General features: G+C 36.1%; 2 protein-coding genes across 3 annotated transcripts in view; one reads left to right on the top strand and one right to left on the bottom strand.

Moving 5' to 3' along the window:
• pi4ka (phosphatidylinositol 4-kinase, catalytic, alpha) overlaps positions 1–23,201 on the bottom strand; it is a 42,997-nt gene extending 19,796 nt beyond the window's left edge. Inside the window, exons 1-28 of the mRNA XM_015382588.1 lie at positions 23,040–23,201; positions 20,783–20,899; positions 19,268–19,361; positions 18,606–18,694; positions 18,439–18,511; positions 18,096–18,358; positions 17,919–17,985; positions 16,373–16,521; positions 16,214–16,279; positions 16,004–16,100; positions 15,721–15,912; positions 15,505–15,605; positions 15,290–15,419; positions 13,632–13,761; positions 13,446–13,541; positions 13,162–13,345; positions 12,657–12,760; positions 11,761–11,929; positions 11,517–11,567; positions 4,390–4,498; positions 3,133–3,269; positions 2,917–3,050; positions 2,719–2,801; positions 2,568–2,638; positions 2,362–2,486; positions 1,330–1,411; positions 543–626; positions 84–173 (exon numbers count right to left, since the gene is read on the bottom strand). Coding sequence (XP_015238074.1) covers positions 84–173; positions 543–626; positions 1,330–1,411; positions 2,362–2,486; positions 2,568–2,638; positions 2,719–2,801; positions 2,917–3,050; positions 3,133–3,269; positions 4,390–4,498; positions 11,517–11,567; positions 11,761–11,929; positions 12,657–12,760; positions 13,162–13,345; positions 13,446–13,541; positions 13,632–13,761; positions 15,290–15,419; positions 15,505–15,605; positions 15,721–15,912; positions 16,004–16,100; positions 16,214–16,279; positions 16,373–16,521; positions 17,919–17,985; positions 18,096–18,358; positions 18,439–18,511; positions 18,606–18,694; positions 19,268–19,361; positions 20,783–20,899; positions 23,040–23,138 — 3,186 coding nt within the window. The 5' untranslated portion in view covers positions 23,139–23,201. The remainder of the gene's footprint in view (positions 1–83; positions 174–542; positions 627–1,329; positions 1,412–2,361; positions 2,487–2,567; positions 2,639–2,718; positions 2,802–2,916; positions 3,051–3,132; positions 3,270–4,389; positions 4,499–11,516; positions 11,568–11,760; positions 11,930–12,656; positions 12,761–13,161; positions 13,346–13,445; positions 13,542–13,631; positions 13,762–15,289; positions 15,420–15,504; positions 15,606–15,720; positions 15,913–16,003; positions 16,101–16,213; positions 16,280–16,372; positions 16,522–17,918; positions 17,986–18,095; positions 18,359–18,438; positions 18,512–18,605; positions 18,695–19,267; positions 19,362–20,782; positions 20,900–23,039) is intronic.
• Positions 4,765–8,599, top strand: serpind1 (serpin peptidase inhibitor, clade D (heparin cofactor), member 1). Of its 2 annotated transcripts, XM_015382585.1 has the most exons (7): positions 4,765–4,878; positions 5,026–5,289; positions 5,462–6,105; positions 6,181–6,329; positions 7,380–7,504; positions 7,918–8,062; positions 8,143–8,334. In XM_015382585.1, the coding sequence occupies exons 2-7, from the start codon at positions 5,027–5,029 to the stop codon at positions 8,332–8,334; spliced, it is 1,518 nt and encodes a 505-aa protein (XP_015238071.1). In that variant the 5' UTR covers positions 4,765–4,878; position 5,026. The 2 variants fall into 2 exon arrangements, with proteins under 2 accessions (XP_015238071.1, XP_015238072.1); XM_015382586.1 differs by lacking the exon at positions 4,765–4,878 and having other exon boundaries at positions 5,027–5,289; positions 8,143–8,599.
• Positions 23,202–23,794: the final 593 nt, after the last annotated feature.

The following is a 23,794-nucleotide window of genomic DNA, read 5'->3' on the forward strand; positions in this document are numbered from 1 at the left end:
TACTTTTAGAGCAAATCTTTATTAGAGAAATATGTTTCCATCTCCTGCATTAAGATTCATAAGTTGTGCACAGAAGAACAAACCTGTAGGTGGGATTTTGTGACTGATGGGGCCCATTTCATTGCTTCTTTTAAAATCTCACCACAACGTGCTGCAAAGTCCTTAACTATGCTCTGCAATAAAATGTATATGTAACACTTATTCATCAAGAACACTGAAAGACATTTAATCTAATTGTAACAAATAGGCACAATACAGGGTAATATATCATGCAAAGCTGATCAGTAACATTCAATCCTCAGGATCTCACAATTGTAGAGTAGAGTAAAGTAAAACCCTCAGAGAAATTGTTCAAATTGTTCCCAAAGTGTCAACACCTTGTTTGGCCACTACTGTTTTTTCAGGAGTGCCTTTATTCTTTTTAGCATAGAGTTACATAGATTCTGTAATCCTATATATGACTCACAGTGAAAGGCAGATGCTTAAAAACAATATTCTGCTGCCCTCTATTGTTCACATTTAGAATTACAATTCAAACTCACCTCTCGAGCTTCATATGTGTCTGGAACAGTGATCCTGTACGGTGTGTCTGGAATATCATAGTACGGTTGATCCTTGTGTATGTCCTTAATAAATGATAAAGACACTGATAATGTGTAATAGAGCTTAAAGCAGGTGGTAATAATACCCTGTAAATCACACAATAGAAGAGGACCTGCAAAGTTTGTTAAGATGATTGAGCAAAGCAGTGTGGTGCAGGCTATAAGAGAAATTCACTTTCTTTTTTTAGTAGCATATTCTTTATGGATTTTGCTTAAGAATACCAGATGATGATCTATTAAAAATGTCTGTAATTGATTTCTATTTAGGACTAGACTAATGTTTGAATTAGAAACTAAAATGGTAATTATTTGGTACATATATATTCATTACAATGGTATAAAACTAAAGCTATAGATTTAGTTTATTTTAGAAACTCCTCTCAGTTACTGGACTCCTTTACTGTGTTCATGTAACACCACTTTTAAGTCTATAAACAGGCTCAGGAATGTTTTGGGTTTTAAATATAATGCATCAATGAACTTATTCAGATCATTTTAAATGTATTTTTTGTGTTAGCATAAACTGATGTTATACTTTACCATGTAGGGTTAATAATGCACATTCTTTCCATTCAATAATTTTAAGAAGTTCAGAAATGTCCTCAATTTGGGTTTGAGCCTTATAAGATGTGATAATGGTGGGTTCAGAAACATGATGAGTTGAGAGCTGCTTTAAACTAATATAATCAATTAGGGATTTTCTCATTGGTTCACAGCTTATACGTACAGCGCTTAAAGACAGAGAGAGTGTTTGCAAAATATCCAACATGGTCTTCAGCACTCGACCACTCCACAGAAGATGGGGGAATCTGTTGAGGGACACAATAATTAGCAGAGAATACTTTTTTTAAAGACTGAGCCTACAGTTGTGCTTTAAAGTTTACCTACCCTTCCTTTAAAGACAAAAAAAAATGGAAATCATGACACTATATTATATATACATCCTTCCTTAAAACCTGATCATCTGTAAAGATCCCCTTCATTTAGCTCCTGGCCTAACTTCTCTCTTGCAAATAAACTTTAACCGACCTCCACCCCATCTCCTCCCTCATTCTCAGATTTGTTTTCAGTCCCATTCACCATCTGGCTAATTTCACCACTAGTGTCCAGGCCTGGAGGGAAGGCTATAATAATCCTTTTCTAGGTTACTCGTCCAACTGTACGTTGATTCAAAGCATCTACGTTGTCTCCCGACTGCCAAAGAACTTATTTGGTTTTAGTCTTAAAGTGCTTCTGTCTCCTTGAACCCCAGTTGGCCACTGCAAATGGCCACTCACACTGAGCCTGGTTTTGGTGGAAGTTTCTTCCTGTTTAAAGGGAATTTTCCTCTCCACTGTCGCTACAGGCATGGTCAGTGTGAGGGATTGCAGAGAGTCAATTAACTCACAATCAGCTGGTTTTCCTTAGATGTAAACATTTTGAAGAATCTGAATGTTACCTTTATAAATAAACTGAATAATACTTTTCTAACTGCAGCTTCTCTGCGTGAGTCTCTCCAGGTTGAAATTTTATACAGGTATGTTGGTTCACTGTTCATGAGCAAGGTTCTTTCATTTGTCAGGGTTTTTTTGTTTTTTAGAATATAAAAAAACAAACTCAAAATCAATATTTTATTTTACAAAATTATGATTTATCAAACTTAATTTCAGTTTTTTTTTTTATTATTATTATTACTAATTTGAATTTATTATTTTTCTAATTGGGGGTATGTGAACTTCAAGTAAGACTGTATATAAGACAAGTGAGTAGCTGGACTCACGTTTCAGCCAAACCAGAGAGGTATTTGTCAGCCACCCTGCGGATTCGTTTGTGAGTGTGGTTAAAGTTGACCAATAAGAACTGAGCATGTCGTTCCAGCTCCTCTTCGTGTTCTTTAGTTTTCGGCTAAAAAATTAGAAAAATGCAAAAATGTTTAGCCAAATTAAAGAATGAAGTTTTTTTCGGATTAGAAGTCATGCTATCTACCTTTTCAGCCATCATCTGGAGGAAGACATCAAACACCTTGTCACCGACACAAATGATGCACTGCATCATTCCTAAAGGGATTTCATTGACAATAAAGAAGTTAATGACAAATTAAAAGTACTATGTAAACCAATGTGGTTTAAGCTCTTACCAGATTTATCTTTTTGGATGGCTTTGTCTTCAAAGTACCGAAACATGACCTGAAACCTGTCGGCATCATTTGATCGCAGCATCCTGACAAAGTATAAAGTTGAAGAAGATTATTAAAAACTGCACCAATTATATTATATTGAGGAACTTGTTGAAACTAAACAAGAGACATGTAAGATGTAGAGGTAGGTGAGCTGACCTCATGTATTCTAATCGGTAGACAGACAGCAGGTAGGTGGACATAGCAAAGTCTAGCTTGTTAATGAGAGCAGATCCTTCAGGAGAAGGGTCGAGCAGATTGCTGATTGTTGACCGCAGTTCACTCAACTCAGCCTAGAAGGCAAAAATGAAATATATAACAAGTTGGTGCTGAAGTTTGGTCATATTTAGAGTATGTAGATGTCTAACACCGTACCGGTGTCACTGTGTCATTTTTCAGAGCCGAGTTGTACTGCAGCTCAGAACGAAGAGGCTCTCCGCTTGGAAAGGTGAGGAGAGGAGATTTGGTGGCAATTTCACATACGCCCTCGTACCACTCCTCTGGCCATAACCCTAAAAACACAAAACATAAAAATTAAACATGTTGCCTAACTATGTTCATATATACATATATATATATACACGCCTATCAATGACTGCTCATAGATCAATTGAAGAAACCAGTACACCCTTTGATACTGTGGTTTTCATAACCCCCTTAGCAGAGCTACAGTCTTCTGATGGACCTCAGTCTCTCGCATCCTTTTGGAAGAGTTTTGGCCAACACTTTTTTTATACATAGCTTTAGTTTATTTTTTTTTTTTTTATATTGCTAACACTCTTTCCACCATAGCTCTATCAAAGGTCTCTATTAAACTAGCACATAAATTCAAACCTTCATCCTGTTATTTTTGTCCATTTTCTTTGTAGATAAACTGCTGTTTAGACCTGTCGGTAACTCAGTTTGGGCTGAGATCCACTGCGGTGGGCCACCAAAGTAGCCAGGTGTTGTGTAGGCAAATTACCCCCTCCATTGTGCTTTACATATATGGAAATGTGCTTTTGCTAATGTGATCTAGTCAGTTTGTGTAAAACATTATGAGCAAAGATTGTCCAAGATTGTCACCTCTCCAAAGAAAATACTTAGAAAGATATTTTTTCCCCCCTAGGGAATCCTTCTCAACAAGCTCCTGTTCCTATCCCTAATTTAAGTGTATAAACTGTAATGCCTAACAGGCTGCATTTTTAGTAATTTAAGCATTGAATTAGTTTAATTGCAATTCTTAAAACATTTTCTACTTGTTATCCTTTATTTATGCATCTCTAAGGTCACTCCTTAGAGTTGTCTGTTTTAGGATTGTGATAAAAGACATTTCTGTCCTATGATTTCTTTTGTTAGCTTTTCCTATTACTGTACTGACTTTTAAGGAATTAATTTCTTATATTTGAGAAATTATATCTTAAGTTACTAAAACTACACTTATAATTTGTATATAGACTTCTCCTAATTTTGTTTAAATGTGTAATTACAGCTACTTGTGATTGACATTTTAATGTGTATATGGCAACTCAAGGCCACTAACGCAAGTGAAAACATGAACTTATGTGCAGCAATTTATTGTATTTGATGTTTTTTAGAGGTGCTGTAAGTCTGTGACGCTGATGAATACTTAAACGTTTTTCTCCTGCTCACCTGATCCTTCAACGGCAAAACCCATGACCACAGAGTACAACCAAAAGTCCCTGAACAGCTTCTGGAGACGAGGTTTGGCTTCTTTGATTGCTGGAAGTCTCCTGGTTAACTGTTTGGGGGGAAAAATAAAAATGGCAACAAAAATATGATAATTAATACTCTATAATAAAAATATTGACTCTTTTAAATGTAAACTGCAATTTTCTTTGTTCCATTCAAGGAACAAGTCAAATAAAGGACTGAAAATCAGGCATATTTGTTAGAAAGTACTTTATGGCAACCAATGATTAAATTAATGATAAATTAGAATAAAATTTTTCAACTAAGGAGATGAACTGTGAAGAGTTAAGGGTTTTAGTCAGTCAGCAGACTTTTTGGACTGTTTGATCTGGTCTATTTGTTCAAGAGCAGCACACATCAAAGTTCAGTTTTGAAGTCTTCGTCCTACAAACAGAATCAACAGAGCACTTCCCACCAGACACAGTAAAGGTAAGACACTTTACAGACTAGTTATTTACACGAAGATCTTTTGTCTTTGCGTCCGAGTATCTTCAATTTATGTTACTTAGGAAAAATTTGACGTTTCAGATAATTTCAAGGTTTTGTACCAAAGATTTTTATTTGCTCTGCCTTCAGGATGTGGTTGTTTGCTGTCATTTGTGTGATGTGTATGCTGGCCAGTCCATCCCTGGCTGGTATCAAAGAGCTCGATTCCCACTTTAATGACCCTAACCCAAACCCTAGAGGCCTACAGCCAGGTGCTGCAGTGGATGTTGATGCCATTCCTTTGGAGTTCCACAAAGAAAACACAGTCACCAATGACCTTGTGTTTGACGGCTTTGAGGATGAAGATTATATTGACTTTGATAAGATCCTAGCCGCAGGAAGTGATGATTATATGTAAGTTTCAGGAGTTTTGCTTATGTTGGGTTTCATATTGAAAATAAAATGTAAGAAGTGTGTGAAAACCAATAGAACAAAACTCCCAGTAAAATTTATTCTAAAAAAATATATACGATATTATATAAATAAAAAAAAAATATATATATATATTTAATGAAATCTTTTTCAGTGAGGGGGATGAGGTCGACGAGATAGCCACACCAGCTCCAGACATCGACATCTTTGCAGAGTCCTCCGACCCAAAGATCCGCAAAGCCAGACTCCTACGACTCTTCCATGGTCGATCTCGCCTTCAGCGTCTTAATACGGTGAATGCCCGCTTCGGCTTTAATCTTTACAGAAGTCTGCGTAACGATGTGAACCAGACAGACAACATCCTGCTGGCACCTGCTGGAATCTCCATCGCAATGGGGATGATGTCATTAGGCGCTGGATCTGAAACTCACCATCAGATCTACAAAGCATTAGGATTCGCTGAGTTTGTTAATGCCAGCCACCACTATGACAACACCACAGTTCATAAGCTGTTCAGGAAGTTGACACACAGGCTGTTCAGGAGGAACTTTGGCTACACGCTTCGCTCCGTTAATGATGTCTACCTTAAAAAAAACGTATCACTGAAAGAAACTTTCTGCACTGAAGTGAAGGCCTACTATTTTGCTGAGCCGCAGTCAGTAGACTTCACAAATCCAGCGTTCCTGAATAAGGCTAACAGTCGCATTGAAAAACTGACCAAAGGGTTAATCAAGGAGCCGCTAAAAAGTGTGGATCCAAACATGGTTCTGATGCTACTTAACTACCTGTATTTCAAAGGTGAGAGATATTCAATTTAACAGGTAATATAGACACATAAATGGCAATGTGAGTCTTTGGTCTTTGTACAAACAGGTACATGGGAGCAGAAATTCCCAAAAGAAATGACTTACTACCGAAACTTTAGAATCAATGAGAAAACAACCGTGCGTGTGCCAATGATGGCGAACAAGGGGAACTACCTGGCTGCTGCCGACCATGAACTAGAGTGTGACATCTTGCAGGTGGGTGGCTTTACACAGATTAGAGCTGCATCTTAATAGAGAATTTTTTTATGTATGATAGCTAGTTTTGATATTAAAACAATGATTAACCCACATTTTCCTCAACATTTGTTCTGTCATGTCATAATGTACCCACCATCTTCCTAAGCATTGTGGTCAATATTCAGATTAGGGATTGAAATAAATGGCATAAGCAAATATATTGAGGAAGGAAAAGTTTGAATTATGCATGGTGGCAGGAATGTTACAGCCTACCAAGCAGCTCTTTGGAATTGCAATATTGCATTGTATTGCTAATAGTAAGTTAAAACACAAAATACATATATATAAAACTCAAGGTGCGATGTAGAAAATCAAACATAAAGCAAACACTCCATTTATCGAAGGTTTTTGTCCTTTAGAAAAAAAACTTTGGAGTTTTGGAGAAGTAAAAAAAAAAGCCATACCTAACCAAGCCTGATAAAAAAAAGGCATTAAAAGTAAATTACACATTCCATAAGGAATAATCTAAGACTTTAAAAAACATCATAGGACCCGTGTATCTTAAAAAAAACAGTGAAAGGGAAATAATACGTAGCTGCAATCAATAACAATAGAATTATAGTAAATGTGTTTGATCAGCTAGCTATAAACTGGTTAAAGCTAATAGGCCTTGAATAGGAATTTTAAAATGACTGACAGTCTGTGCAGCTGAAATTGGCCAAAGTACTTGTCCTAAAGTTTAGGCCATCAAGAAATTTTTTTCCCCCAAATTCTTAATCAGGGAGTGTTAAAAAAATAACTTTATAAATCTTAAATTGAATAGACTAGAAGACAGTGAAGGGAGGCTTGAAAGGGAGAAATATAGTGTTGCTTTTTCTTTTCTGTTAAAGGCATTTTAAACAGTGTGTTGACAGATGCCTATATGATGAAAAACTAAAGCCTTAATAACTAAGCTACTTTTATTGCAAGGACAATTTTCATTCAATAATTTATCCAGCTCTAAAATTCATATTTAATAAGAACATGTTTAACAAACAAAACTAAGCAGCACAACTTTCTTATCTTCAGCTTCCATACACCGGAAACATCAGCATGCTCATTGCCTTGCCAAGGAAGATCACTGGCATGAGGACACTGGAGCAGCAGATTTCCCCCACTGTTGTCAACAAGTGGCTCAAAAACATGACAAACAGGTCAGTCGCAGGAAAATATTTTAACTGATCGGATGATTTTACTGATATACAACAGGACAGAGAGAAATAGCTGTGTTTCCATCTGCAACTGCAGGGATGAAATTAACGTGCTCAAAAGAAATTCCCAGGAACAATCAATAAATTCCTCCAACAGAAGTTCACTGATATTTAACCAGTCAGCAGCGAGTTAAGACTCAGCATGTTTAGCTGAGACCTGGAAAAACAGGGAATCTATTTTATTAGATTAAAAAAACATTTGTCTATAAGTGCATCACCAAGAGGGGAAATCTCTTAATTTCCATATCAGCAAATGAATAAAATATTCACGTAAACTGTTTTTTTTTAGAAATAAAGAAAGAATAGTTCAGGTTTTGTTGGACTTTATTGTGAGGATAGTATTCTTTCCCTCTTAGGACTCGAGAGGTGTTGTTACCTCGCTTTAAACTGGAGCAAAACTACGACCTGATTGGAAGTCTGAAGAAGATGGGACTCACTGACATTTTCAAGGAGAGTGGAGATTTCAGTAGAATGACTTCAGAAAAGGTTGCCTTGAACTGGGTGAGTAATAGAGTGATCCAAACACTAATCCTGATCATTTTATCTTATTCTGATGGTGTTTTTTTAATATGCTATCGCAGCTGAAGCACCAGGGAACCATCACTGTGAACGAAGAGGGAACGGAAGCTGCTGCCTTGACTCAAGTTGGGTTCATGCCGCTCTCCTCTCAGATTCGCTTCACTGTGGATCACCCGTTTCTCTTCCTGATCTACGAGCACCGTACTGACTGTCTTGTGTTCATTGGCCGGGTGGTAAATCCTTCACAAAACTGATACGCTAAAGAATTCACAACTGATAATCCGGTTATAAATTCAGGCTTAGGTTTAAGAGCATCTGACACATCTCTAATTTGAGCTTCTCAGGAGTGTTTTTAGACAAGAAAATTAACATTTAAACTTCTTAAAATTGTTTAGAGTACTAAGTCTGTTTGAATGCTTGTTATTTGTCTCTTAATGTTTTATAACCAACAGCAAGGCAGGTGGAGATGCATGGAGACAACGTGGTGTTACTGCTGATGCTCTAATACCAAAATAATGTTTAACGAAATGTATAAACATCACAGTTGTTGAAATAATAAAATACAAAAAACTACAACAGAACTTCTGAGAATTTGTTCAAATAAGTTTTTTAAAATCTAAGTTTAGAATCTGACAATAAAATGTTTCTTTATTAGGATTAACAACTTGCTGTGCTAACGGCTTAGGTTAACCTAATGAAATATTAGATACAAGTTTTTAAAAAAAAACAAAAAAAACTAGTGCTGATCATGTTGAAGCCATACCACATTTACAGCCATTCTTGAATGGAAATAGTAATTTTAAAGAGTCCTAATGCATTTGTTTTATTTATATTTTTTTAAGTTAGCTGGCGCTGTTTAATTATGCATACAAACAGAAAACAAACCCCTGGGTCACAGGGTGGGTATGAGGTGGATCTGGGATGGGCATGATTTTGCACAAAAATAGAGAGAAACCCCAGCCTTTAGAGTGGACAGTAGGATGAGCCATTGTCTGCAGGGAAAGTACAGTATCCTTCTTTTTCTAAAAATCAAAATATGGGTCACGCTAAGATATAGACAATTATGGTAAAAACAGCTTACACCGCAGTAAAAAAAAGTCACTTCTTTGCATTTCCATATTTTTATGTTATTGGACTTTAGTTCATAAAACGGTACGCTAAAATTCGAAATACACTTGTAAATTAATTATTATGTAATGGGCAAAGGAGTGTGATTATTCAAGATAAATTACAATAATGTTATGAGGTTTGTCGCAATTTCAAATTGGAATTGTTGCCCAGCACTGATATAAACACAATAATCACATCAGAAATGACATTACAACCAAAATGTCATTCCATACGCTTTTAAAATGTACGTAGTCAAGATAACATTTCACAAACACTGTCTGTGTAACATAATCCCCAAAATATGAATGGTTTTAATACCAGAGGCTCTAAAAGTTAAATTAAATGCATTAAAAGCATGCATATCATTGTGAAATTATATATAATTTGGTTTTCTCATTTGGAAACTTAGAAAATGATAAAATATTCCATAATTAACCCAGATTCTTCATACTGATTTTTTTTCTAAAACTCTCAACTTAACCGGTCTTGGAGAGCTTAGATTTGAAAAGGGCTTCAGTAATGAGATCGCTTTTTGGATCAATGAAAACATTGTTGGTGTTTTTATCTGTTTGTTTGCTTTTTTCTAGTTTAAAAAAATAAAAATTAATAAAATAATCCATATATACAGAGAGGACTGATGTATTGCTTTACACTTATAGCAACAACCATTCTAAAATGTAGGGGATACATTTACATGTGACAGGAGGAAAAGGGAATCAAACCTACGATTTTTAGATTGCAAGACAACTACCCTTCACCACTGAGTGAGATTTGCTCAAAAGGTATGTCAACAGGTCTTTTTTGCCACAGCAACAGAGGAAAGCTGCACATTTACATTTACTGCACATGTACTTAGACCTATCTTTCCACAAGATGCTCTTGCTGCCAAGAGAACGCAGAGTTCTGACTCAGACCAAGTAAAATAGAACCAGCAAACCCTTTAACCCTTTATAGGGCACTCAGTGAAATACTTCAATCAAAGTTTCAAGCCAATAGTGTAGGACAAGACCTTAATATCTTTGTAACGTTTAAAAAATATGGATATTTTGATGGCAAAAATGAATGTCGATGTAATAACAAGAAACGCCAACTTGGCTGAATATATTAAGAATAATAACAAAAGTGCTTCTGTAAGAAATTCATGAAAAACACTCTGAGAGGGAAAGAAACACATTTTTTGGTACAACATAAACTTAGAGTCATTAATGCTGATACTGGCACTTAATTTTTTTAGTTTATAAACCTAAATATAATTGTTAACTAGGCTTATTAAATTTTTAACTTTAAATTTTAACTTTTCAATTAGCTTTTTACCTTTTTTTCTTCACTTGACTTATTTTTCCAACTTAATTTACAGTAGGTAATATATCATTCAATGCCATCATAACATGTACATCCATGTAGCAGAATCTTTGCTGAATGGCTGGATACAGATCTTGTGCTTCTAGACATCACTGAGGGACGGGGGGGGGGGGACTCCATTTGTAAGGGGTTATGCATATCAGAAATGGTAACGTGCCCTATAAAGGGTTAAGAAATACTACGTTGGAGCCAGGCTTCATCCCGCTCTTGGAACTGGTTGTGATTCATTGTTTTGTTTGATTTTCCTTCTGATAACATGTAGAGTTTTAGGAAAAACTTTTACTTTCTTCTGTCTCTCCAAACCCAAGATGCAAGAAATCCAGTCAACTGAATGAGAACCGTGTTCTTCTAGATTCAAAGAGAACGGCTGCAAGTAAAGCGGAAAAGCCAATTTTAAGCACCTCGTTTGTTTGCTTCCAGATCTTTTATGTTGTGTACCATGGGTAGGTAGCCAAATATTTAGACCATAGGACCCTTTCCAAGGACTCATAAGAGCTATAAACATCCCCTTTAAGCTTTTTAGCATTGGTACCTTGGATTTTGTAGAAATAATTAGTAGCAAGATCTTACTGTTCTCTGTATGTCAGTGATTTTAGTAGACAATCTTGTTGGATGTTTAATGTGTGGCTATTGGCTGTGCAATAAGTTTCCCATTAGTGACAGTTAAATTACTTGATTTCAACAATATTCAAATCCAATCTGGGTTAATCTAGAACCTAAATAATCATGTGGTAAAGTACTAAAAACTCTTTGATTATTTTAATTTGTGATAGAGATCATTTTATGAGGCAAAGTAATCCCCCTTTACCAACTATGAAAATAATCATAAAATGACCTCATTTCTGTTCATTAATAAGTATTGCACATTACGGTGCAAGATCTCAAATGGCAATGAAGCTCGTTAAGGTAAAACTGTGTTCTTGCTTTTAACATATGCTTTCATAGAAAACATGAACACACTCACCACGGCAATAACTGGAATAAGAACTCCAAGGTTTCCAGCACTGCTTGATGCCTGTATAGAGACAAAACATGTATCCATATAAAAAAAAATGAAACACATGGCTGTTAGGATTTACAGTTTGTGTTTAGCTGCTTGTTTAATTCAATACAAAAATACGTTATTCATCCCAAAAGTTTTTTTCTATTTTTTTTTTTACAACAAATTTTCAATGTTACTAGCTGTGATAATGAGGTGATCCACACACCTTCAGGGCTGTTCCCTTGTCAGAGGCCCTCTCACTCGCTCTTTTGCCTTCCAGTCCCAGCTGGACAAAAAGTTCTAGAAGGTTGACCAGCAGCTCGTCCACCAGCTGCTCCCCCTGGAGGTTGGCTGCAATGTTTGCCAAAGCATTGATCACAGCCAGAGAGCAATGCCTTGAAGGGAAAAAAAGGTGGAGAGATGATGTGGACTGAGACTATGATCGGGTGGAAATAAACATACATTACACAGGACGTAAATTACAAAATTTCAAAACTGTCAATCTTATTAACAGAAGGGAAAAACCATTTGAGTAGGAGTGAGAAAAGAACAAAACATTTGAAGTTTTACTCCAAACTGGATTGCCTCTTTTTTTTACCCATTCAGATCTAGTGAAACTTTGCAATCCTATTGCAATGTTTCATTTCAAAGCATTTAACCTTGTTTGGAATAAAACATTGTTATGAAGTCAACACACCTATGTGAAAAAATTGTTGGTACCCAATTGCATATAAAGAAAAGGTCAATGTTCCCAAACAAGTCACTTTGAAATTTCCATATTTTAAATTTTTTCTAATGTTTTTTTCTTCCACATCTGTACCAAATGAACTCTTAAGGTTTAGAGGACAATGAAGGCAAAAGAGAGTTTAAGCTTTAAAGCGATATAGGGAACAATTAAAAGCCCATTCTTTTTAAAGTATTTTTAATGTATTTTGTTGGTTTCTGCAGTGATTAATTTTCATCCGGATAATTTTAAAGAAATGGGCCTGTTCGTTTTGGTTTCCAGCACGTTGTTCAACAAATCTGACACTAAAATATGATATAATATAATATAATATAATATAATATAATATAATATAATAAGATATGATAAAGCCTGAATTTTAAAGAACAGAAGCTGACCTGTAACCATGATCTCTGTAGTCTTTGGTAGCAGAGTAAACCACAGAACTGGCCTTCACGCTGATCTGCTGAAACAGATTCCAAACCTCCTGGTAGATGTATTGCTACAACAAAACAAGACAGGGAATAGCATGCAAATCAATGAACTGCAAATCTATTTTAAACTCTTAAAAGTAGCCTGCCTAGCAATCAAGGCTGATGGGCTGTCACATAACACCGTATTAAAACCAACTGGTAAATCAGCTGAAATCCTGGCTGTTGTTCCAAATGCAGGGTGCTGAATAAAAAGGCAACAACCACCAGATGCACAGTAATAGCAACGCTTCAGTCCATCTTGTGACAACATGTAATCTTTGTTTCACCCAAAAAAAAAAAGTTAAATCTATTCATTCATTTTCACCCTTATATCACAAACTTTTATATTCCATCTAATCCCAAATGAATTAAATTCATGGAAGAAAAAAAAAAAATCAGAGGTGTCATTTCTCCATAGGTTTGGACTTACATTTCCTGTGATAACCATGCAGCCCAACTGGTCTATAATGAGCACATCCAGCTGTGATGGAGGCTGGCAGAACTTTTGCTGAAGGATTTGTAAGATGTGCTCCATAACTTTAGGAGTGTCTCTCAGAGCGACAGCAATATGACCCAGCGCTCGAATGGTGTGATCTGGAATTAGATGAGCGTCCCTGGGAGGAGGAAAAGTTATATTTTTAAAACCGATTCACCCTCATTCAAATGTATTCTAGATTCAGATTTCCTATTTTTCCCACTAGAGATACTGCTCACTTTTCATTCTCCTGTGAAATGTACAGACGGTTGGAGAGACTAGCTAAAAAGGCCTCTACGATCACTTGGTCCATTGTTAAACCAGCTTTGAGACATCTGAAGGAGGAGAAGAACAAAAGGAAGGAGCCCATGAAAATGAGCTCTGATGTTCCAATCTCAGCTGTGTCGAGTGTGTTCCCATTTTACCTGCAGATGTTGTCGATGGAAATGTCTCTAAGCTGCTCATACATGGAGGGCTGGTCCTTTTTGTTTGTTAGCATGTTGATAGTTGACTGAGAATGCTCATTCGTCACATTTATCCTAATTTCACCCGTTCCTTAAAAAAAAAAAAAAAAACTTATGTCACATTCAAAAGATGAATTATGAAGGGCTGGGCTGTTGGGACAGCATAGAAAAAACAAAACAGATAAAATCTGTAACCTGAAACGCACTCTCTGTTATCTGTTATAGCTCAGATCAATGGTGGATGATGCTGTAATTGTGTTATTGATGCTGTCGCTACATGTTGTATAATTAGTCAGACTAATTTTGTCCTCTAGACTTTCATCCCAGGCAGTTGTTTTTTTTTTTTTTGCTTCCTCCCAAATGATATTAAACTTGACCTTTAGAGCTTGGTGTGTTTATTTACCTTAATGGATTTAATGGTAAAAGGCTATATAAATACATAAATGACTGGATAAATAAATGCATCAATTCATTGTCTTGCAGCAAAGATATCTCAGGCAAAAAAAGGATGCAACGTGTCTTTCCAGAAAATGTACTCTGGACTTGTTTTTAACAAAATAAAACACTTTATTGGCCCTTTAAATCAATCAGAGGCCCTATGGATTTTTAATAAGCCACCCCTTACTTTGTGAATCCTGGGATTTAAATCCGATCCAACACTAATGCCTACTGCATCTAGCCATCCATTTTTAAGAGACAATTATTCTATTCGGGTAAGGCAGATAGGATTTGAATTTGGCAAGTCAGGAAATTGTTATCAATAAAGAGCTTCTTACCAAACTAGCCAATGTTAGACAGTCAGAGCATTAAATTAGAGTTTAAAACTGCTGAAACAGGAGGAGCAAGATTGGACAAGGACCCATGTTTGTTTGTATGAGAGGGAGGGTAGTGCAGGTTAATAAAAATGTCCAAACCAAACTGTCAGTTACTTGCAGCAAAGAGTCCACTATTAGATTCCAAGCAGTCTCCAACTGAATCTTATGACTGTATCTACAAACCAACTACTAGTTAGAGAGGCATTCCAGGAAAACACCTTTTCTCTCCTTCCATCAAAACCCCAATATGGGGAATTTGAACTACTGGAGCTTCACCTCAAACTGTGACCACATGAAAATAGGGATTCAAAAACTGTGGCTAGATAAACCTTCTTCCATCTGCGGGGTGAGCTGAGGAGAAGAGAGCATAGAAGAGGACTGTAAATGATCTGTATGGATTAGACGATGTGCAAAAGGGTAAAACATAGCTCTTTCTGTATGCTCCAACCTTGTGAACATGGGAAGGCTAAGTGCCTTCCTGTTGGGAAGCAAAATTGTCAATAGCATTATATAGTCTTTTTGATCGATTGACTTTATTAATATTACAGTGGAGAAATTAAGTTGGTACATCAGTCTTTTTCCCCAAATCAATTAATTCCAATGGATTAAAGGCTTGAAATAAGGAACTGAAGGACAATGTTGCAGCAATCAATCTGAACCTATTCTAAGGCATCTTTACCAGGGCTGTTAATAATTACTGAGGGTGCTCTACATGTCCATCTTAGTTAACAAAACATTAATCCATAAAAGGTCAAGACAAAGCTACAAGGTGGATTATAAGCAGTTAGTGTTTACAGTACGTACCTGCGCTGCATTGGCTATGATATTTGTAGAGTTTAATAAGAACCGGGGACGGAACAACCAAAAAATCCCTTAGAGAAGTTGTTGCAGAGTGAGCTACAACAGGAAACCTCTCACACAGACGCCCTAGGCCCTGAGAGAGAGCGAAACAAAACAATATAAATCACTTAATCTCATTCCTTGAGCAGTTTGGGTTTTATTTTGCTTCATATACAAACCTGCAAGCAACAAATGAGCAGGGGCATATGAGCAATGATAACTTTACTAGATGTTTTTGACTGAAGCTTTTCTGACAGTTTTGTGCACAAATTCTCAGCTCCTGGAAAGCGGAAAAAAAACAAAACAAAGTGAGACATCTAGAATGAATCAAAGTATCCTGCCCCTCTCTGATAATGACATCAAACACAAACCAGAGCTTTGTTCACATTGATTACCTTGCTCATCTTTGACGGCCCACACCATGAGGTCCACGCAGGCAGCGTTGGCTTGGCAACGGAGTTTGAGAGGGCTCTGTTCGCTGGGCAACCCGCCTGTATCATGAAGCACTCGTTGCAGCTCCGACTGGCTGCTGCTGAATTGCTCCAGGACAAAGTCATGTACTTCCCTCACAAACACGGGCTGCAAGGCTGAAAATATGACAGTTTGACAGGGTATTTAACTTGGAGACTACTAGATAGGGAGTTTATCAAGGCGTATACATAAAGGACAATGCTTTACCTTTCATGTTATACAGTGTGTCTCGCAGCATTTTGAACACACACACATACAAAGGGTCACTGAAGGTTTTGTAATGGAGGCTGATCCCAGGGTTAGACTTTACAAAATAAGAAACAAGACAAGAGCAATACAGAAAATCAGTCCACTGTTGTAATGTGATGTTTACATTTGCATTTAACCATTCTAAATACATTGCTTTTATGTTATTACCTCGATAACTGCTGTCAAAGTGGCATCCAGAGTTTTCAAGAAGGAGTCTGAAACAAATTTTTTCACCTGTAAAACAACATGTGAGGTTCAGATTTAGAGAACGTAAACCAACCGAAGCAGAATCTTAATGTTGTTTTTAAAAAGAAGAAGGTACTGCACCATGCTGAGTAGCTGTCGAAGCAGATCAATGGGCACCTCAACCTCATTTTCACTGGCACCCAGGAAGAGAGGAGACATTGAAAAACTGGAGCTGATCGTTGAGAAATAGTAATCTGGGTCTACTGAGCTGCTGTCGGGAAGATAGGCACCTGGGATTCAATTCAGAGAAAATTTTAAAAAAATGAGTAAAAAGTAGGGACCCTGAAGTCATATTAAAACGAGAAACAGCATTTACATAATTAAAGTCATAGGGAAACGGCTGTTCCAACTGTTTCCGAATTCTCCCGAGTGGTACTCGACTTTAAACAAGTGAATAAAGTGAATGTGATTGGTTGTCTATCAAGACGGCGGGATTGTTGTGGCGGAAGGTTTGCAAGCAATTTTGATTGTGGCCGGATTCTCGTACGCATTGTTGTACTAGTAGGTTCCCAGTGGGAAATTACATTGGGAGGAAGTGGCACTAAATTGGTGACTAAAAAGGACACTGTCAAGGAATGCTATGGACAGCATGCAAGAAGAGGAGATTTTTGTGTCGGAGATGTTGAGTGGATGAGTCTCCACCATCATACATTTTTTAATTTAGAGGAAAAAGATGTTGTGGAAGAGGACGCCAGGGCAGCGGAAGCTTGGTTTGGTGTAGGAGGCTTACAGCCGTATATGTTTGAGCCCTTGCCTCGCAACGCTGGCCGTTCTCTTAGCTCTACGCCTGCTCTACAGCCGTCCATCCCAGTGAACACTGGGATGTAACTCAATGGTAAAGGAAATGATTCTAATTTCTTATTTCAACCGTTGCGTCTATTAGCAGCAACATATGAATCAAGATGCTATGACCGACAACATTTGATTGACAGATTACCTTTTATATATGATTGGCAGGAATTAGGTGTACAAGCTGACGTATAACTAACTGGTCTGCATAAGATAACGAAAAAAAAGAACAACAGCTTTTGAGACAGGATTTTTTTTTTATGTAAATTTTGGTACAATATCTTATGAAAAAGAGTACATTTATATACATGTTTAAGCCAGAATGATTTGACATTTAAATATGATTTCCCTACAAATTTCAGTTTGCATTAATCCTATGGTTAAAAAAAAAATACCCACAACTATCAAACTTCTATACATTTTAAACATATTAATCAGTGGATTTTATTTATATCTCACATAATTGACAAACACAAAAAGTGTTGAAATGCAAAGCTCAACGTCAAATTAAACTGAAAATCAGTTTCTTTCAAATCAGCAAAGTAGTAGTTGATTTTAAATACTACTTTTGATGTAAAATTAATCTGAACACATTACATGTAAATATGCAGCCCTCTTTTCTCTGGTGTCCTTGACAGAAATTGAATTTCTTTCATTTTTTCGTCCACTTCACCATTATGCCTCATCTTCTGCTGGTGTTTCATATAAATGTGTAATAAATACACTAAAGAAAAAAGGTAAAAAAGACTAAAGCTGTACAATTAACGATGTAAGGCCATGAAGGCCCTGATAACCTGAAGGAAAGTAATCAAGGAGAATTTAGCTTTGTTACTTTTACCTTCAAAATAATGTGGGCCAGGCGCTGTGGGAGAGCAGGGTGAGTGGCCTGCTGGGTCTGTAGGGATCTATAAGAAAGCAAATTAGACACCTTTGGCATCAGAAAGATACAGGTTCTGAAACATTTACTAATCTGAAGCTGTGCACACAGATCTGTCAATCCACACAACATCCAAACCTGTGCAGAGGAATCCAGGTTGTTCGCCATTCGCCTGCGCAGAGTGTCACTCTGAACAGCTGTGAGCAACGAAGATGGCATTATAGAGCGAAAGTCATTGAAGGATCTACGCCGCACGCCTTCTTTTTCCTCTGTTACGCAGCGGATCTGAGGCGAGTCTTTGGGGAACAGCTTGGACAGCAGGGCTTCTTCTGTGTTGCTGTAGCGTCCGAATGCTCGAGCCATACCGAGCAGACCCGGAACAATGTATCGGCACAAGAAAACTGCAGAAGAAAAGGTTTGTTTCTCAGGAAAAAAAACGGAACTTTAAGAAAGTAGATTTTTTTTTTACTTTTATATATACCTTTGTCGTGATTATCTGGGGTTTGAACCATATCCTGAAAAGCCTGCATGACTTCCAGTATGGTGTTCAGGATCTGCAGAGAAGGCAGCATAAACAACACCTTAGCATTTATAAATGTGTTCCCCTGGAGTCAAAAATCATGTTCAACCACTTCATTTCCAGCTGACCTCAAGCCGGGAACCTGGGTCTCTCTGAGCCACATCTGATAAAAGTGTCACTAGACAAAAACTGAAGTTTTCTGCAACTGGAAGAAAATCTAAAAAAAAATAAATAAATAAAACATGGAAACACAAATTTAAATAAAAAGTCAAATTCAGTATAAAGACATATACAGTATTTAATAGATAACAACAAGGGAACAACGAGTAAGAAAGAGAATTTTTTCCTATACCATGTTGGGCCGACATAAGCCCCTTTACTATAAATCAAACCATGAATTTATATATATATGCTAAGCTCCAATGAAAATATAACAGTTTTGTACTATTTAGAGTAAGTTGCACTTTAAGGATACAGTTCTGCATGGATTTATGTTGCTCTGTCGCCGTTCAATAGACTGAGCAAGAGCAAACCAGCAGTTATTCAAATTTGAACCTTTATACCCCATTATACAACACAACAAGATCCAAACTTGAAACCGCCTTCTACAAAGGGTTTTTACATTTACTTGTAAAAGTTAAAATGCATGGGTTACTCAATTTCCTCATGTTAAATGATTAATTGATGTTACAACTGTGCTGTAAAGACTTAGAAAAATGGTCCTCTAGCCTACTGCTGTCGCATCTACATAAAGGCTGCTGTAAATCAAAGGTAAGAGGATTTCACATACCCTTCTCTTTCTTTCCCAACCCTTCTTCGATCCACTGGACTCGTGGCAGGCCTTTCAATAGACTCAGCAAGTAGGGAACAAGTGTGTCTTTGTGCTGCAGGAGGAAAAGCAAATCATTGCATTCCAGAAACAAATGCACTTGGGATTATCTTAGTTTACCTACAAAGTTCTGAAAGCTCACAATTATGAGGCAGGCTAAAAAAATCTGTCAGCCTATCTGGAATCATTGACAATATTAAAAAAACATTCATGTTAAGAGTTGAGAAACAGTCTCTATAAAATCAGACGGTAACGAAGAATGTCTTAACCTGATTGGTTTAGAGGATTACAGGGTCAACTTAATGTCTAATCACCTTCTTAATGAGATTACGGAAATAAGCTAAGTACAGTGATACACATAGAGTGGAGCCTTGTGAGAGTGTTGAAGCAAAAACTTAACTAATACTGGTTATCTGATAAAACAAAGAAATTGAAAACATTATAGCTCAGTTTTAATTAGTACCTGGATCATAAAATATGTATATCATATGATAAAATAAGAATGTTTATATATATATATATATATATATATATACTGTCAGTGAGCCCCAGGGCAGCTGTGGCTACAATGTAGCTTGCCACCATCAGTGTGTGAGTGTGTGCGTGAATGGGTGAATGAATGTAAAGTAAAGCGCTTTGGTCAAGTCTCCCAACTTGAATAAAGGCACTATATAAGTACATGCCATTTTTTTATTTACCATATATATATATATATATATATATATAAATTTTAGGGCTGAAACAATTAATCAGATTAATCGTGGTTATTCGATTATTGATTGATCGATCGATCAACTATTAGTAATAGATTAATTGTTAACTGCAGTATAGAGACTCTAAAACATGCCTTTAGCTGACAGAGCAACCCACTTAGAGCAGTAATTATACCAAGATTGTGAAAAATATATAAACATTTTGCATTCAAGATAAAAATCGTCTCTCGATATGCTCTATCCAGAACTCCTCATGTGGAAAAGTTGGAGTTTCACCTGGTTTAGTTTCGTAAAAAGTCTTTTTTAATTAACCTTTGGCTATCCGATAATTTAACTGATTAATGGAAAAATAATCAACAGATTAATCAACGTGCAGCCCTAATATATATATACACACATACATACATATTATTCAAGAAATTGGATCTGTACTTCTGTTGAGTAAGCATGTCCCATTTTGAGATTACAGGTGAGTTTTTCATGTCAATAACATATTACTATGCCATGAACATTTAAATTTATTTATTCCCCTACAGTATTGAAAATTGGTTTTGAGTATTTTGAGTTTTACGTTTTAATAAAAGTCTAAAAAGTGTAGATTGAAAATATCTATTTATGATGTTAAACATTTCTATCTACACTTTAAAAGTAAAAGTATGCAGCATCTAGCACTTTTTTGCTATAAATTATGCATGGAAGGTATAAAACTTCTCTTAAGGCCAATAAAGCTGCTAACTCCTTAGAAACACCAGTAAACACCTACCTGCAGGCCCGACTCCACCAAAAACACAGCAAGCGCAATAACCGCATCTCTGCGTCGCACATCTAAAGTGAACACACCACGGACATCCACTGGACACATGCATTGCAGCTTCTGGACCTGAACGAGCACAAACAGATTACTTTAAGATAAAAACATATACCTGCTGGTGCAAACAGTTACACTAGAGCACTATTATATTGAAATAAACAGAATAATGTGAATTAAAATGTGATGTCTTCTGTGTGAAGTTGGGTAGGGATATAAACACATGCATGACTGTTATTGTGGTTATATTTAAACAAACAACTAAGTCAAGATATTAGGACTAAATATTTGTTAAGCTTAAAAAAAAAGACACAAGTTGGAATAAGACATTTTAGACAGTTTTGAGCACTGAGAATATTTTAATATCCAGAGGAGGATTTTAAACTGAGATTTAACCCTTTATTGACACAAGATTTTGGTAAGATTAATGCACCCATGGATAGAAATGCATGTTATGATTAAATTAGCTTATTTAAAGAATGATGTACTGATGTATTTGATAATCAAAACAAAACATATGAGTTGTTGTTTCTGGGTAGAGTGATAAAAACTGATAAAATGATAGCCTTCTACAGAGTATAACGTTAGCTGGCCATATTATTTCCCTCTGAAGTTGCCATATCAAACCAAAATTAGATTTGATATGGCAACTTCTTTCCATTTTACAACAACTGTGTTTAATTCTTTTTAAACCAAGAAATAGAAAGATTGGAAACGAATGTTAAGCCATAAGTAAATATACATATCTTTTGTCGCAAAAACACTTTTAAAAAAGTTCTTTTTGGACTGAATTAGGTCTTCGTCAGATTCAAACAGAATATTTCAATATAAAAGAAGAATATTTTGATAAATGATGACAGATTGACCTAGTTTTTCTCCCTACTCTCTTGATGTAAACACGTATTAGAATGGATAAAAGCAGATCACAATATCTTTCTAGAATAGACCTGATTTTATTGATTTGCAGGCATACGTTTATAACATCATAGATTATCCAGGAAATCAAAATGTTTAAATAAATTCAAATATCCATTCAGAAATCACCCTCGATGTAAGATTATAGCATTAATAAAAGGGGGCCAGTGCCCCTGTAGATCATGTCTATTACTTTTTTTTCCCTTTACAAATTCTGTTTTACTAATAATTCAAAAACAAAAAGGTGATAATAAGGATTCAGTGGTATTGAGATCCCAGTTTTTATCTACTAAATGTTTTTTTTTTTCAAAAGCTCTTTCAAAAGCTCAAGCTTTTCTTGAGTTCTAATTTAGATTTTATAAAAAATAAAATAAAATAAAATAAAAAATTTTAACTTAAATCAAGTGAAAAAAAATGTGTAAAATCCCTAAATCCTGAATGTATATTGACCTAATAAGAAACAGAATTTTAATTAAACCTACTTGAATGGAAATTTTACTTGATGCAGCTTTCTTATTTTTTTTTTTATCCCTTGCCCTTTTTTTATTTCATGCTTTTCTGTGCTCCCATGAACACAACGCTGCCTCCCTCCTGGCCCCCTGGTACATTTGGTCTAGAACCGCCACTGACAACAGGTGTATGTATCCCAGTTTGTAAGTATCAGTTGGAAACAACTGCTAAAAATGGTTTAAAAAAAATATGTATCTTAAGCTTGTTTTTAAATTTCCTTTTGGTCACTTGCTTTATTCAAACTTTACAAAACAAATAACTTGAAGCAAATAACAGACCATAATAATTAAGACACTGATGAACTCAGATAAATTAATTTATTGTGTGTGAATACTTGGCTCCATATGCATGACTCATCCAAATGTTTATATCGCTATATGAAAATTAGACATACGTATTTGCTCTCCTGTTCTAACAGGTCAGTGAGCTCTCCTTAATGGCATAAACCTGTTTGACTGCTGCGTTCATCCAGTCGGACTGCTCTCTGCCCTTTGTGATGCAGCAATAATGATAACAGACAGCAACCACCAATGGTTACATTTTCATCTACATCCCACTTTTCCACCCATTACATAAACAGAGGATCCCACATTAGTCACTGCTAATCGCTGACACACACAGAGAATCGTTAAACTAGGCACAGCTGACAGGTATGTGGTCCAAATAAAAAAGACACCGCCTGTGCGGAAGCGGAGTGAAACCCAGAACACCAGCAGCAATCATTCAACTAGGCTAATTAGCGTTCATGTTTATCAAAGTGAAATCCCTCGTTCTTCTCTTTTCTCACCTTTTCAGCCGGGGCGGGTCTGTGGGCGGCTAAGGAGCGGGCCAGAGACAGCACTGTATTGAAATAAAACCCTCTCGTACTGCCTCCCATTGCAGACATGTTTACGTCTCTACATAAAGCCTACGGAATGAATTCAGCGCTGAGGTTAGTCAGCGGCTACTAGCGCTGGGGAAGCCGCAGTACGGAAGCTCAGCGCGGACAAACTAAGCCATGCATCTAAAGTCGAAACAACTGAACCCCCCTCCAGAAAATAGAGTTGATCATTGAGAGGAATTCATTATATTTTTATTTATAGTAGCAATAGAATTAGTAGTACTACAGCATTTCAGTTTATATCTACATGTTTAATTTTCCCCATTAGATATTCTTTTTTTTTAAGATTTAGTACATATAAACATTCTAAAGATATGGATAGTTGGTTTAAACTTAAGTAATGTCACCTATGTAATAAAAAAAAAGCTATACTTAATTTATTCTTAAGTAAATGTTTACCATGGACCACTGTTTGTCACATTAGAAATTTTTTCAAAATATTTTTATTTAATTACAAGGTTATGATTATATATAATAACATGTAATTATATAATATATAATTATTTTTTTATGGTAATATTCGAATCCTAATCGTTAATTAATCAAAATTTTAGTAGGAGTGAAAAATGATCAAATTTACTTAAACACCAGCCGTAGTACTGTAGTACTGTTAGTAATATATATATATATATATATATATATATATATATATATATATATAT

The sequence above is a fragment of the Cyprinodon variegatus genome, unplaced genomic scaffold, assembly GCF_000732505.1.
Source record: "Cyprinodon variegatus isolate N-32 unplaced genomic scaffold, C_variegatus-1.0 Scaffold260, whole genome shotgun sequence".
Classification (NCBI taxonomy): Eukaryota; Metazoa; Chordata; class Actinopteri; order Cyprinodontiformes; family Cyprinodontidae; genus Cyprinodon; species Cyprinodon variegatus.

Bases quoted from the DNA above. Each gene is read 5' to 3' on its own strand.
- serpind1 (XM_015382585.1), top strand. From the start codon at position 5,027: ATGTGGTTGTTTGCTGTCATTTGTGTGATGTGTATGCTGGCCAGTCCA. The intron at 5,290-5,461 runs GTAAGTTTCAGG...AATCTTTTTCAG, and splicing joins GCAGGAAGTGATGATTATAT to TGAGGGGGATGAGGTCGACG. The intron at 6,106-6,180 runs GTGAGAGATATT...TTGTACAAACAG, and splicing joins TAACTACCTGTATTTCAAAG to GTACATGGGAGCAGAAATTC.